Consider the following 14,503-nt stretch of genomic DNA (forward strand, 5'->3'; position numbering starts at 1 on the left):
CTTTGGCATGAAAGAACATGTGAACTAGCAGCAGAGTCATCCTAGACAGTAGTCGGAATCAAGGAGGCGGGGGCGCCCAAGCAAATATTGCTTTTCTTAAGCTGTATCTCTTCAGGAGGAAACAGAGATAACCCTAGAGTATGCATTCTCTATGGGGGCAATACCACCCTCATGGGGGTGAAAATTGGGTTTTGGAGGCAAAAAATGTCTTATATACTGCAGAGCACTAGGACTAGGATGAGGCAAGTGAGGGATTTAGGGTGAAAAACGTAGGAGACACCCACTTTTGGGGCTCTGTTTGTGTGTGTTTGTACATGTATACATAAAAATATATGTACTTATTACATGGCAAGGAGTGCTGTGAACAAGTGGATGGAAAGGGTCTGGCTCAGGGGGAAAGTGTTGTAATTTTAAAAAGAGTAGTCTAGATTAGCCTCTTAGAGAAGGTGACATTTGAGCAAAATTCAAAGGAAGTGCTAGGGCAAGCCAAAAGGCTTTCTGGAGGAGAAGTGTCCCAGGCAGAGGGAACAGTAAGTGCAAAGGCCCTGAGGTGGTGATATGCCTCTTGTGTTAGAGAAACAGCAGGGAAGCCACTGTGGCTGAGTGAGAGGAAGGAAGGGGGAGATGAGGTCTGGGTAGAGGGCCATCTGTTTCACAGGAATGTAGGGAGATTTCATGAAGAAGGATGGGTATAACACCAAGTGTAGTAAGTGTTCAATAAAGGAAGTCTGTCTCCTTCCATCTAGCTTCCTGGAGCACTGAGCCACATTTACATATGGGACTGAAACAGTTCCAGAAGGTACCAGCCTTCAGAAATAGTGACACAAATCATGGCTAGCATTATCTGCACTGGCCTTGAACAGCAGCCTAGATTACTGTCTATGTATCTAACTTCAGGGGTACTGGGAACAGGAGTAATGCCCCAATATCCCCCACCTGTCAGAAATAGTTTATTTCAAGGTTCTCATCCTTTCTAAAGTGCACATCCCTCCTGGGGGAGCAGAGTGGACAGCCAGTAGGTTGGTGACTTTTTCATTTTTTAGACCACAGCCCAAGAGAAGAAGTAGTCCAGTGTAGTGTGGGGCTGGACTGCCTACGCTTAGATCCCAGTTCTGTTCTTTTACTAGTAATCTTGGGCAGGTTACTTGATCTCCCTGTGCCTGAGTTTCTGCCCCTATCTGTGATATGAGAGTAACTTGCTTCATATGTTGGTATGAGGACCAAGTGAGTTAATATTTGTGAAGTGCTTGGTCATATTAATGCTATATAAATGCTTGTTAATTAAAAATAGACTCCCTTTTGGGATGCTACTCTTTCCTGAAAAAATGCATATGAATACACACAAATTTGCATTCTATTTCACAGAATTTATGGCTACTCCAAAATGTATCTCCTACACCCTTGAGGAAAGGGTAGCTCATAAACCCCTGAGAGAGCCAAGATCACTTCTGGAGGGGTAAAGGGCAAGGGAGTGGCTGGGTGGTACTCTGAGAGGGTGGGAGAAGAGCAAGAACCAGGAGCTGGGGGATCTAGAACACATCTTACCCTCTTTGCATTTTGGCCAATGCCCACCTAGAATTGTTGATCGTTTGCACTTTGAGAATTTCCATCAGCTAGGAGCTGAAGTTTTCTTTAATGGTGTCATTATTAATTGTTCAATAAAAATGTTATGTCAGAGTATTTATTGAGCAGTGTGACATGAAATGGTCATAGCTCAAGTAAACACATTTTGGCTATGCTGAAATAGAAATCTTTTCATTTGTGTTGTTGGTTATATAGTAAAATCTGAAAATACAATTCTTGGAAGAATGTCTATTGTTCCAAGACCCGAAATGCCAATATAATAACAAAATATTATTATTTGGGGGGTTCCCATATAATCGCACTTAGGCATGGTGCCTTGTTTTGAATCATCTCTCTATGGAACAGTAATTCAGTCCAGACAAAGACTGCCATCAGATTACAAGTTTTGACTGTGTCTAAAATATTTATACAAAAGAGGCTAATCATATCCTCTTTAGATCCACTAGCAGAAGATTAAGCCTTTATCTTTCCCATCCAACTTGGGGGTGAATGTGTTGGAAGTAAATACTCATTAGTATTACCACACTCACAGGTTTAAGACAATCAACCAGCTCACATTTTAAGTCTTACACCCCCACAGTATTAAACAGTGGGGAAAACCCCAAAAACTTCAGAAACACCTAGACATGACCTTGCATGACCTGGGTACAGGTAGTTTGGGAGGTGATCCCAGGAATCAGGAGTAAGAGAGCAGGGAGAGGGCATTAGGAAAAGAAGGAAGGTCAATTAAATAGGTATATTATTGAGGTCACAGCTGAAATTTTTGTGTTCTGTATGATTTGTACTTGAAGGGTCATTTTCACACATATTTGTAAAATCTGTTAAACAATCTATACACTGTAATTGGCAGTTATAACTACTACTCGAAACTTCAGGTTATAAATAATAGTCATTCAGGAAGTATTCTCAAGTCTTCCCTTCATGCACTCTGCTTCATTGCTCTTAGATCCATTTCCCATCTTTCCCCTGCTCTACTTTGTATCACAGGGGCCTGACCCCTTGCAATATTTGGATTAAATTCCTGCTCTTGAACTACCCGCATTGGTTCCTGACTAGTTCCTGATTGACAGACTCAATAATATCATCAGTCAATCGAAAACTGTTTTTGAACATCTGCTAGATACAAGGCACTGGACTGAATTGCTGGGGGATAATAAATAGAGCATCAAGCAGCTTAGCATCTATTTGGGAACATAAGACATACAGTGGCAAAGTTAAATAACAATGCCTAACAGTATATGCTCAAATGCCAAGTAAATGGTGTAGTCAGTTAATAAACTTTAAGATACAAAGAGGAGAGAGCCAACTCCATTGGCTTCTGCAGCCAGGGCATGCTTTAGAGGGCCAGTGAGCTGACATAAAAGGGTCATCTAAAACTTCCAGTTTCGGAAGTTTGAAAGTTTGAAATTTTATTTCAGATCTCCTGATTTATAACTGTTAGTAAGTAATTCAGACTTTCAGAAACTTCCATGTTGACTCCCACTGTGTGGGCAAGATAGAGCTGAATTGGGATTGTCAGCCAATGGTGTGCATTTGGTGGGTGGCTTACTGCATTGGGGGAGAAGTCAGAGGCAAAGAATGTTAAGATCCCTTCCAATTAAAAGATTCCAAGGTTGTAATATTTCACTCATGTATGAGGCAATCAAGGCCTGGGCTTGAATGGAGATAGTAAGCATGGGGAAAAGGGACAGAGGAGAGAGAGATTAGAGAATATTCATAATAATACCCTACATTTATATACTCGTTTATGGTCTGCAGAGTTTGTCATTGGAAGTAGGATAGAATAGAAGCTCAGAGGGTAGGCTCTGATGTCAAACTACCTGGGTTCAAATCCCAGCTCTACAATGAATTGTTGGTGAGCCCTTGAATAAGTCAATAAACCTTGCCCAGCTGCAGTTTCTAAAGCACCAAAAAGGATTCGTGCTAATAAATTCACATATTTCGTAGAGTTGTTTAAATACTAAAATGTGTAAGCCCTTAGTACATTAAGCCTGGATCACAGGGAACAGTTTTCACGATTATCACACATATAGCATCTGTCTTTAATCCTTGCAACAGTCCTATGTTACAGTGAGAGGAATGCACAGGATGGTTGACTGGATATGGAGATGAGAGGTGGGGAATCGGAGGAGTTTGGAGAAATGGCCAGAGATTGAGCATTTGGTTTGTAACCTCTATTGCTGAAACTCACTCAGGGTTTCTGATCCTTCACTTAACACCTGTGGGATTTTTCTTCATAAAGAATGGTTCCTTGCAACTCATATTTTTCTTAATTATAAAATACTGGATTTCTGAGCATGGTAGGAAGAATAATGGTTCCCCAAAGAAGTCCATGTCCCAATGCCTGGAACTTGTAAATATGTTGTCTTACATAGCGAAAGGGACTTTGAAGATGTGATTAAAGTTAAGGACCAGGAGGTGAAGAGATTATCATGGATTTCCCTGGGTGGGTCCAATATAATCACAAGAGTTCTGAAAGTGGAAGAGGAAGTCAGAAGAGTGAGTCAGAGGGATGCTGCATAAGGAGGACTCCCCATGCCATCTCACAGTTTCTTGCTTTGAAGATGGAGGAATGGGGCATGAGCCAAGAAATATGGGTGGCATCTAGAATTTAGGAACAGCCTTCAATTTATAGCTAGCAAGAATATGAGGACCTCGGTCCTACAACCACAGGTACTCAATTCTGTCAACGCCCCCTCCCCCCCAAACAAAAACTCAGATTCTCCACTAGAGCCTCCAGAAAGAAATATAGCCTGTTGACACCCTGAGTTTCGCCTGATGAAACACCTCGTAGACGCCTGACTTACAGAACTCTAACATAACAATTTTGTCTTGTTGTAAACCACTAAGTTCATGGTAATTTGTTAAAGCAGCAACAGGAAACTAATACAACACTGAAATTTCCAGCTTAAATAATTTGGTGTTACCAGCTATACCGTCAAATTAAAAAATGATTAGGAATGAAAATGATGGGAGGTGATGAGAGATAAGTTCTTAGATATAATTAGTTGAAGAGGCAACGACAGTAAGGCAATCACATGGCAGTGGTCAGACCACACTTGGCCATGTGGGATTGAAGTTTGGGAGGTAGTGGCGATAACTTCGAAACAGTGTCAGGGAAGAAATTTAGGCACTCCATCTGGGGAGCCAGTTTCTTGAGTTGCCAGTTTCTCTGTTTGGATTCCATTCTAAGTTTATGCATGCCAAATTCCTGCTCATCATAATTGGAATATATGGACTTTGTTTTTAAAAATCACTAGGGAGTCATACCTAATAAATTTTATAGACACATCACAATAATTTTATTTATTGACTTAAATAGAGACTTCAAGAAATGAATAATGCTTTAAAATTTGCTCTTTGTTGGTTTCCAAAGGAAAATCTGAAAAACCTAACTGTTTTTCCTTTCTTTTTTTATGAATCTTTTTAACAATGGAAATGTTTTGTCTCCTAAGAGTGGCATGGAGCTCAAATATATGACTCACTGGAAATGACGACCACCTCTTTGGTTGTAACAAGTGGGAAGTGAGTTAGGAGAGAGCCCAAGAGAAACAGAGGCTGATACTCAGGATATTTTAAGGTCTATGGAGACATCTCTATGTTAGACCAGGAAAAGTGATGTGAAGCATCATAATAAGCGGCAGAACAAGTGAATAAAATGTTAGTCACTGAGTAATAGGGCTCCTAGAAGAAGGGGGAAAATGCCAAAAGAAAAAAAGTAGGCAAAAACAGTTTTAAGATCTCTGTTTACCAGATCTCTCCCTTCATCACTGTACATTACTGCTGGGAGCCCTATAGCTTCCATGATGGGATAGGCCAGCTCTGCTTGTAGGGTGTGCTTGTCTAGCCCTTGAGCTACACTTTCATCGGGTTTTACCTCTTGATTGTGAGTTCATGCCTGCCCAACGTGTCTACTCAGAGATGGAGTTTTCCAGGGAACTTCTTCTCTTCTCTGGCTCTTCTGTTATGCTTGACTGGCCCATTTCCTCTAACATCTAAGAAAGAGGTGAAACTCAAATCATCCCCCTTCCCTGTGAATATGGAGCTCTGCTCAAAGGATTTAGCAGTGGAGAAGGTTGGAACCATCAGTGCCTATGGCAGCCACTCTTAGCCTCTGTGGCCCTTCAGCAACACTCTCCATCCCCCTTCTCTGGTACTCAACTCTTCATCAGTGCCTTCATGCTATTCCTTCCCTGTGCCACGTTCCCTCCCCACTCCACCTCACTTGCATACACTGATAGTGTCATTCTCAGAATAGCCAATATAGGATGTTGATTTTTCCCAGTACATTTCAACATAGTTCAGTATGGTAGGTCTTTACTACATATCTGAAGAATTAAGCCAACTGGAATTACTTCATACTAAAATGTGAATGACTGATTTACCCTTAGTGCTCCCAAGAGTATTTTATTTTTATGATAGCCATTAAGCATTAATTGTTTACTATATGCCACACCCTTTACAAACAATTATATCTCACAACAGCCTTGTGCTATATGTATTATTGTCACTATTTTACACATAGGAAACTTTTTAATTGAGGCTCTGAGCATTTACATTACTCATATACTTACATAACAAAAGTATATAGACTGCACACAAAACCATTTGATTCCTAAGACCATGCTTGCTCTTTCAACTGTAACATACACAAGTCCTTAATTGTGATAGCATTAAATTAAGGTCACTGTCAGTGAGAATATATGTGTGAAGTACATGATTATATCTCAATGGAGACAGGTTATCTTTTTCCCTACAGCTCAGACTACAGACCATAAAGCAATGTGCTTATATACCTTACAACTCAAAGCTACCTTTAGAGAGTTTTATAATGTAGAGAAAGCGATACTTTTACTAGGTAATTCAATATCAAACTTTTATCAGCTCTGAACACAGACTTTAGCCAACAGAGGACATAAAAAGACTGAACAGTATCGTGTTATTCTACTAGCAATCTTCAGTTTTTTTCATTAAATAATCAGTGAAACATTTTTTGTATTATATGAGAATAACTATGTTTTTCTTTAAAATTTTTTTTTCAATTACAATTTACATCCAGTACTATTTTCTATTAGTTTCAGGTGTACAGCATTGACGTGCTCCCCCTGATTATTCCAGTACCTACCTGGCACCATACATAGTTATTACAATATTATCAACTATATTTCCTATACTCTACTTTACATCCCCATGACTATTTTGTAACTACCAGTCTGTACTTTTCAACCCCTTCATTAGTCTCACCCAGTCCCCCAATCTCCCTCCCCTCTGGCAACCATCAGGCTGTTCTTTGTTCTCTGTATCTGAGTCTGTTTCTGTTTTGTTTGTTCATCTACTTTCTTCTTTAGATTCCACATATAAGTGAGATCATATGGTATTTGTCTTTCTCTGACTCACCTATTTCACTGAGCATAATACCCTCTAGGTCCATCCATGCTGTTGCAAATGGTAATATTTCATTCTTTTTTATGGCCAAGTAATATTCCATCACATATATATGTACCACAGCATTTTTATCCACTTGTCTATTGATGGGCACCTAGGTTAATTCCATATCTTGAATATTATAAATAATGCTACAGTGAACATAGGGGTGCTATATTCTCTCTAATTAATGTTTTGTGTTCCTTTGGATATACACTCAAAAATGGAATCACTAGGTCACAAGGCAGTTCCATTTTTTATTTTTTGAGGAACATCCGTACTATTTTCCATAGTGGTTGCACCAATCTGCATTCCCACCAACAGTGCACGAGCGTTCTCTTTTCTCCTCATCTTCATCAACACTTATTGTTTGTTGATGTATTGATGATAGCCATTCTGACAGGTCTGAGGTGATATCTAATTGTAGTTTTAATTTGCATTTCTCTGATGATTAGTGATGTTGAGAATCTTTTCATATGTCTATTAGCCATCTGTAGATCCTCTTTGGAGAAGTGTCTACTCAGGTCCTCTGCTCATTTTTTAATTGGATTGTTTTGTTTTTTGGTGTTGAGTAGTATGTATGAGTTCTTTATAAATCTTGGATATTAACCCCTTATTATATATATCATTGGTTAATATGTTCTCCTATTCAGTGGGTTGTCTTTTCATTTTGTTGATGGTTTCCTTTGCTGTGCAAAAACTTTTTAGTTTGATATAGTCCCATTTGTTTATTTTGTTCTTTCATTTCCCTTGACCAAGGAGATATATCAGAAAAAAAGCATTACTAAGGGAAATGCATGATATTTTTAAAAATATTTTACTTATTTATTTTTAGAGAGAGGGGAAGGGAGGGAGAAAGAGAGGGAGAGAAACATCAACATATGGTTGCCTCTCGCACACCTCCAACTAGGCGCCTGGCCCACAATCCAGACATGTGCCCTGACTAGGAATCAAACCAGCAACCCTTTGGTTCGCAGGCCAGTGCTCAATCCACTGAGCCACACCAGCCATAGCAAAAAAATGCCCAAGATTTTGTTGTCTATGTTTTCTTCTAAGAATTTTATGGTTTTGAGTCCTACATTAAAGTCTTTAATCCATTTTTGCTTTATTCTTGTATATGGTGTAAGAAGGTGGTCTAGTTTTGTTTTTTATATTTGCATTTATCTGTTCAATTTTCCCAACACCATTTACTGAATAGATTGTCTTTACCCTGTTGTATATTCTTGTCTCACCTTGTCAGATATTAATTGACCATATAAGTGTAGGTTTGTTTCTGGGTTCTCTATGCTGTTCCATTGATCTATGTGTCTGTTTTTATGCCAGTACCATGCTGTTTTGATTACTATGACCCTGTAGTATAGTTTGATACCAGGTAGCATGATTTCTCTAACTTTGTTCTTTCTCAAGATTGCTGAGGCTATTTGGGGTCTTTTGTGGTTTCATATAAATTTTTGGATTATTTGTTCTAGTTCTTTGAAATACACCATTGGTATTTTGATAGGAATTGTGTTGAATCTATAGATTGCTTTGGGTAGTCCCAACACTTAAAAATGTTAATTCTTCCTGACCATGAGCATGGTATATGCTTCCATTTATTTGCACCTTCAGTTTCTTTCTTCAGTATCTTATAATTTTCAAAGTACAGGTCTTTTACCTCCTGGGTTAAATTTATTCCTAGGTATTTTATTTCTATTTTTTGATGCAATTGTAAATGGGATTGTTTTCCTAGCTTCCTTTTCTGACAGCTATTAGTGTATAAAAATGCAGTCTGTTTCTGGATATTTATTTTGTATCCTGCTACTAAAACTGAATTTATTCATCAATTCTAGTAGCTTTTTTTTGTGTGTGTGGAATCTTTAGAGTTCTTTATATACAGTACCATGTGATCTGCAAATATAATGACAGTTTTTCTTCTTTTCAATTTGGATGCCTTTTATTGCTTCTTCTTGTCTGATTGCTGTGGCTAGGACTTCCAGTAATATGTTGAATAGGAGTGGGAAAGTGGACATCCTGTCTTGTTCCTGATCTTAAGAGAAATACTTTCAGTTTTTGCCCACTGAGCATGATGTGAGCTCTGGCCTTTATTATGTTGAGAGTTTTTATCATAAATGATTGCTGAATTTTGTCTAATGTTTTTTGTACATCTATTGATATGATTAGATTATTTTCATCCTTCATTTTGTTTATGTGGTATACCACGTTAATTGATGTGCAGATATTGTACCAACCTTGCATCACAGGAATAAATCCCACTTGATCATGGTATATGATCTTTCTAATGCATTGCTGGATTCGGTTTGCTAATATTTTGTTGAGGATTTTGGCATCTATGTTCATCGGGGATATTGGCTTATAATTTTCATTCTTTGTAGTGTCTTTTTCCAGTTTTGGCATTATGATAATGCTGGCCTCGTAAAATGAGCTTGGGAGTCTTCCCTCCTCTTGAGCTTTTAGGAATAGTTTGAGAAGGAGAGGTGTTAGTTCTTTGAATGTTTGCTAAATTCACCTGTAAAGCTATCATGTACAGGACTTTGGTTTGTTGGAGGGTTTTTTTAAAAATTATTATTACTGCTTCAATTTCATTTCTTGTGATTTGTCTGTTCAGATTTTCTGTTTCTTCTTGATTCAGTTTTAGGAGATTCTATGTTTCTAGGAATTTATGCATTTCTTGCAGGTTGTCTAATTTGTTGGCATATAGTTGTTTGTAATATTTTCTTATAATCCCTTGTATTTCTGTGGTGTCAGTTTTTATTTCTCCTCTTTCATTTCTGATTTTATTTATTTGGATTCTTTCTCTTTTTTTCTTGGTGAGTCTGGTTAAAGGTTTATCAATCTGTTTATCTTTTCAAAGAACCAGCTCTCTCCCAAGAGTACTTTAAAAATTAAACTCCCATTAACAGACTCTCTGATTGGTGGAATATTAAAGTAATATGAGGGATATACTGAAGAGCAGAGATTAAGAAGAGGCAATTCCAACTAAATTAGGCCATCCAGTCACTAACTGCTCTGGGTACAAGGAGAAAAATCAGGTTATAAATAGTTTAGGTGATATGGTCTTTCTTATCATACATATAAATACATATATATAGATGCATTTATCCATCTACAGTTGACCTTGAATAAAATGGGTTTGAATTATGCAGGTCCAGTTATATGCAGACTTTTTTCAATAGATACCATAAATGCACCATCCTTATAATTGTCTTTATAATATTTCCTCTAGCTTATTTTACATCATGTAAGAATACAGTGTATAATACATATAACAAACAAAATGTGTAGTTTATATTATTGGTAAGGCTTCTTCTGGTCAACAGTAGGCTATTAGAAGTTAAGTTTTTTGGGAGTCAAGAGTTATATGTGGATTTTCAACTGCACAGGGGGTTGTTGCCCCCAATCCCTGCTTTGTTCCAGGGCCAACTGTATATATGTAGATATACATATACACATAGAAAGGCGAGAAAAGAATATACTGCAAAAATGTTAATGTCATCTATCTCTGGGTGGTGAAACTATAGGCAGTTTTAATTTTCTTCTTTGTATTTATCTGTAGTTTCTAAAGTTTCTCCAATAAGTGTGTATTATGTTTTACAGAGAAAAAATAGAATTGCTTTTCTTTTACAGAATCTCAGTATCCTCCCAAAATCAATAACACAGCAGTTCTTGTAGTTTATACACACAGAGGCATCTGATCTAGTTTAACACATCAGAAAGAAAGGGCTTAATAGATATAAAGTCTGTGCTAATAGGTATAAAAAGATGCACAGTTAATGGAAGTTTATTTATGCAGATGTATCCATTTACTTTTACAAATTGTAATGCACGTTAACCAACAACTGAAGTTCTTAGTCATCACTTTTAGTTTAAAATGTACCAAACCATTATATAACAATATATAGAGAGCACCATCAACAGCTAAATTGAAAGATTGCTTCACCAGAGGTATGTCTTTATAGAGAATTGAAAAGTACTGATTACGCTGTTGAAAATAATAGCAAATTAACACACTGCCCTCTTTTGGTAGCTATTTATAATTCATTTTACATTCACGCTCATTAAGGATGTTACTCTCCTATAAATTTATGCAGAAACTAAGCTAATTTTAAATTACCTTTTTCCTCAACAGAGAATGCTGATAATTCCAGTTTGTTACCACTGTCTGGTAAGACTATTATTTCATGATTTTGGGGGATTTCAGGAAAATATTCTAAAAGTTCTCCATGCAATATGGCATGTAGTCAGATACAGCAAAATTATTTTTTTCCATGAAGCTTAATTACGTTAAATTCTGTCATTAAATCTGCACCTGAAAAGTCAGTAGCAAACACAAGCGGACAGGCATATTGTTCCCACACATTGCTGGACAAAGCTGAGGAGTAAATTGTGGGTTTTCATTATGGTAACTGCTTAAGTTCTTCAATACTATTTTTAGTATTCTAGTTCACAAGTCTCCTGAAGAGTATCAAGAACATAAACATGAAAAAAAAAAAAAAAAGAACATAAACATGCTGAATGTTCTTATATTTGAAGGATAAGATATCCTCTTAAACTTCCTGAGTACCCCCAATGAATGAATATTTTTCGAAAGGCTTCTAAGGGCTTAGCACTCATAAGAATGGGAAGGCAAATAAATTAAAGAGAAATTTATAACTAAGACCCGTCTTGGCAGGAACCAGGAACAGAACCTGCATTCGAGACTGCTAGCTGGAATGGGACCTCAGGGATAAAGTGGTCCAGCCCCATCCCTTAGTTGATGACATGAAGCCTGGAGCAGCTGAGTAACTTGTCTAAGGTCACACAATTTTTGCCCCACACCACACAGAGATGTCTTCTCTGACTCCTACTTCTGTGTTCTTTCTGGTATACCATATATTACAGAAAAATCTTTTGTGGCAAGGAGTGAGTCAGCTCACACTCTATTCTTAGTTGTATAAAAATGAGCTTCTACTGTTATTAATTTAAATAAAATAATAATAGCTATCACTTCTTATGCACATATATGCCTGGGAGTCTTCAGACATCTCATTTTGCTTCCGATCTTGCAGCATAAGGATCATTATACTCATGTTAGAGATAAAAAACTGAGGGTCAGAGAGGAAAAAACTTGTTCATGTTCACACATTTTCTGGAGCCAAACTACTTGGGTTTGAATTCAGCCAGCACCCTCCTACCCGCATTGCTAGCTGTATGACTTTGGGCAAGTTCTTGCACCTTTCTGTGCCTCAGTTTCTTTATCTGTAAATTGGGAAGAATAACAGTACCTATTTCTTGGGGTAATTGTGAAGCTGAAATGAGATAACACATGCCTACCACAGAGTAAACCCTCAATAAGTAATAACTATAATTATTCTGCATTACTAAGTAATGGAGCAAAGATTCATACCCAGGACTACAAGTCTCCAAATCCCCACGCTCCCTTTACTTTGCCATTTTGCCCCCTCATTGTGAAGCTTCTAGGTAAAATGAACCACTGTATTTTTCTTCTGGTACAATAGCCCTCATCAGACATAATCATAGGGATATCTTTGCAAACACTTGTTTGCATGGAATGGAATATGGAGCTTTGGAAGCACACACTGATTCCATTCACAGCCTGGGTTCTGGGTGCCCTGAGGGAGAGCTGCACTAACTGGAAGGTAAGAGCCAGTACACATCAGGGACAGATGTGCCCACAGGCCTCTTCTTTGGATGGCTTCACAAAATTATCAATATTTAGAAAAACTGATGGTCATCAAGTAAAAAGCAGATTGGCCAAGTATTTTGTTCTGCCACAGGAGCAAAGGATTCCATATCCACACTTTGAATCTTATTGCTCACGAACTTACTTCTGAAGCAATGTTCTTGATAATTTTTTAAAATGTAGTAAATGACAAAATATGGAATGAATAATGTAGGACAGACAGGGTGTGTGTATTTCAGTCAAGGCATGAGCAGTCTAAAACAGACAGACCAGCCAAGTGCCTTGACACACCCAAATGCTGTCCTTACAGGCTGAATATCAGGCTCCACACTGCAAAGCTTGTTTAACTTGTAAAATGTTTGTGTTTATTTCTCTTGTGTATATGTAGAGGCCAAGCCATTGGATCTTTTTAATATTTAAACATGTATAATGTGTATAGTAGACTCATCCCTTAGCATAAGTGGAGTTATTCCATGGTAGATTTATAACTTTAAAATAACTTACCAGGAAATTGTGTTAGATAGTACAATATTGAGTGATAGCAATATTTGTTTGTTTGTTTGTTTGTTTAATCCTAAATTCACCATGGGGAGAATTGCCAGGTATCATTATAACTGAATGAAGTCAATGTGCCAATATGTTTAATAATTGTAGTTTGACAAAATATTTAAAGTATAAAATTTAGCCCTGGCTGCTGTGGCTCAGTGGATTGAGCGTCGGCCTGCGAGCCAAGTGTCACTGGTTCGATTCCCAGTCAGGGCACATGACTAGGTTGCACGTCAGGTCCCCAGTTGGGGGCGCAAGTGAGAGGCAACCACACAGTGATGTTTCTCTCCCTCTCTTTCTCCTTTCCCATCTCTCTAAACATAAAATAAACAAATAAATTATTAAAAAAAAATAAAGTATAAAATTTTTCTAGAACTCTCTGGCTGAAAAATCTTTGAAAGTAGTATGTATCATATTTTGTTGTGGTTCCTAAACTTATTTCCAGAATATTTCATGAGTAAGAGCAGGCTTTGTGATAGTGAGTCTTGGGTTCTCCATCTGTAAAATGAGACAGTTGAGTTCTTTCCCTACAATTCTCTGATTAAATGTATACAAGGTGATTATAGGACTTGCAGATTTAATTACATAGAATGTTTCATATAATGGTCATAGAATGTTTTCCACTTCTTTTCATGATTATATCTGAAAAGTTCTAGCTCCTTAAAATTCAATAAATGTTTCAAAATATTAATTTGAAAACTTTGTGGCTTTTTTCCCCTGCAGCTGACTCTCTTGTTGGTTTTGTCCCCTACTCTAACGGTACTCCAGGCAAGATTTTGAAAAAATTTAAACCTAGATTTAGCCCAATTTGTTAAGTTTTTTTATTTAATTATATCTTTGTATTGTTTTTTTCCTTGGAACAAAAGAGGTTGAGACTACAAGCCTAAATGGTAAGAATTTTTCTGAAGCAAATGAAAATTGATAACCCTTAATATGGATATAAGTATAATGAATGGTGTTGAAGGTTTCCATATTCAAATAACCAAAAAGAAAAACCAAAAAAATACCCAAGTCTGTCAACCCTGGAGAGCAACTTAAACTTTCTGGTTAAATAATAAAATTCTCATTACCATAGAGGGGAGACAGCCCTCCATCACTCTAAGTATTCTGTAAAAGAAATGTTGATCAAATTTTGAGTGCCCTACTTTACTTGCTCACCAACACAACACCAACGCATTTTATATGACAGATTGCTTAAGTGTGAAAAGCACATCCAGTGACTTCAATATGATTCAACATGCCTTTGGAGGCACAGAGTGTTCAAAGACA

General features: G+C 37.4%; 1 protein-coding gene and 1 long non-coding RNA gene across 5 annotated transcripts in view; one reads left to right on the forward strand and one right to left on the reverse strand.

Moving 5' to 3' along the window:
- LOC149991802 (uncharacterized) overlaps positions 1-14,503 on the reverse strand; it is a 209,597-nt gene that overhangs the window by 148,649 nt on the left and 46,445 nt on the right. The gene's annotated exons all lie outside the window — the stretch shown is intronic.
- Positions 1-14,503, forward strand: part of ADGRG2 (adhesion G protein-coupled receptor G2) — a 66,886-nt gene that overhangs the window by 11,522 nt on the left and 40,861 nt on the right. The window contains exon 2 of the mRNA XM_090264408.1: positions 11,135-11,170. Within this exon, the coding sequence (XP_090120534.1) occupies positions 11,135-11,170 (36 nt within the window). The remainder of the gene's footprint in view (positions 1-11,134; positions 11,171-14,503) is intronic.

Source organism: Furipterus horrens, unplaced genomic scaffold, assembly GCF_987537825.1.
Source record: "Furipterus horrens unplaced genomic scaffold, mFurHor1.1.pri manual_scaffold_17, whole genome shotgun sequence".
In the NCBI taxonomy this organism is placed as follows: Eukaryota; Metazoa; Chordata; class Mammalia; order Chiroptera; family Furipteridae; genus Furipterus; species Furipterus horrens.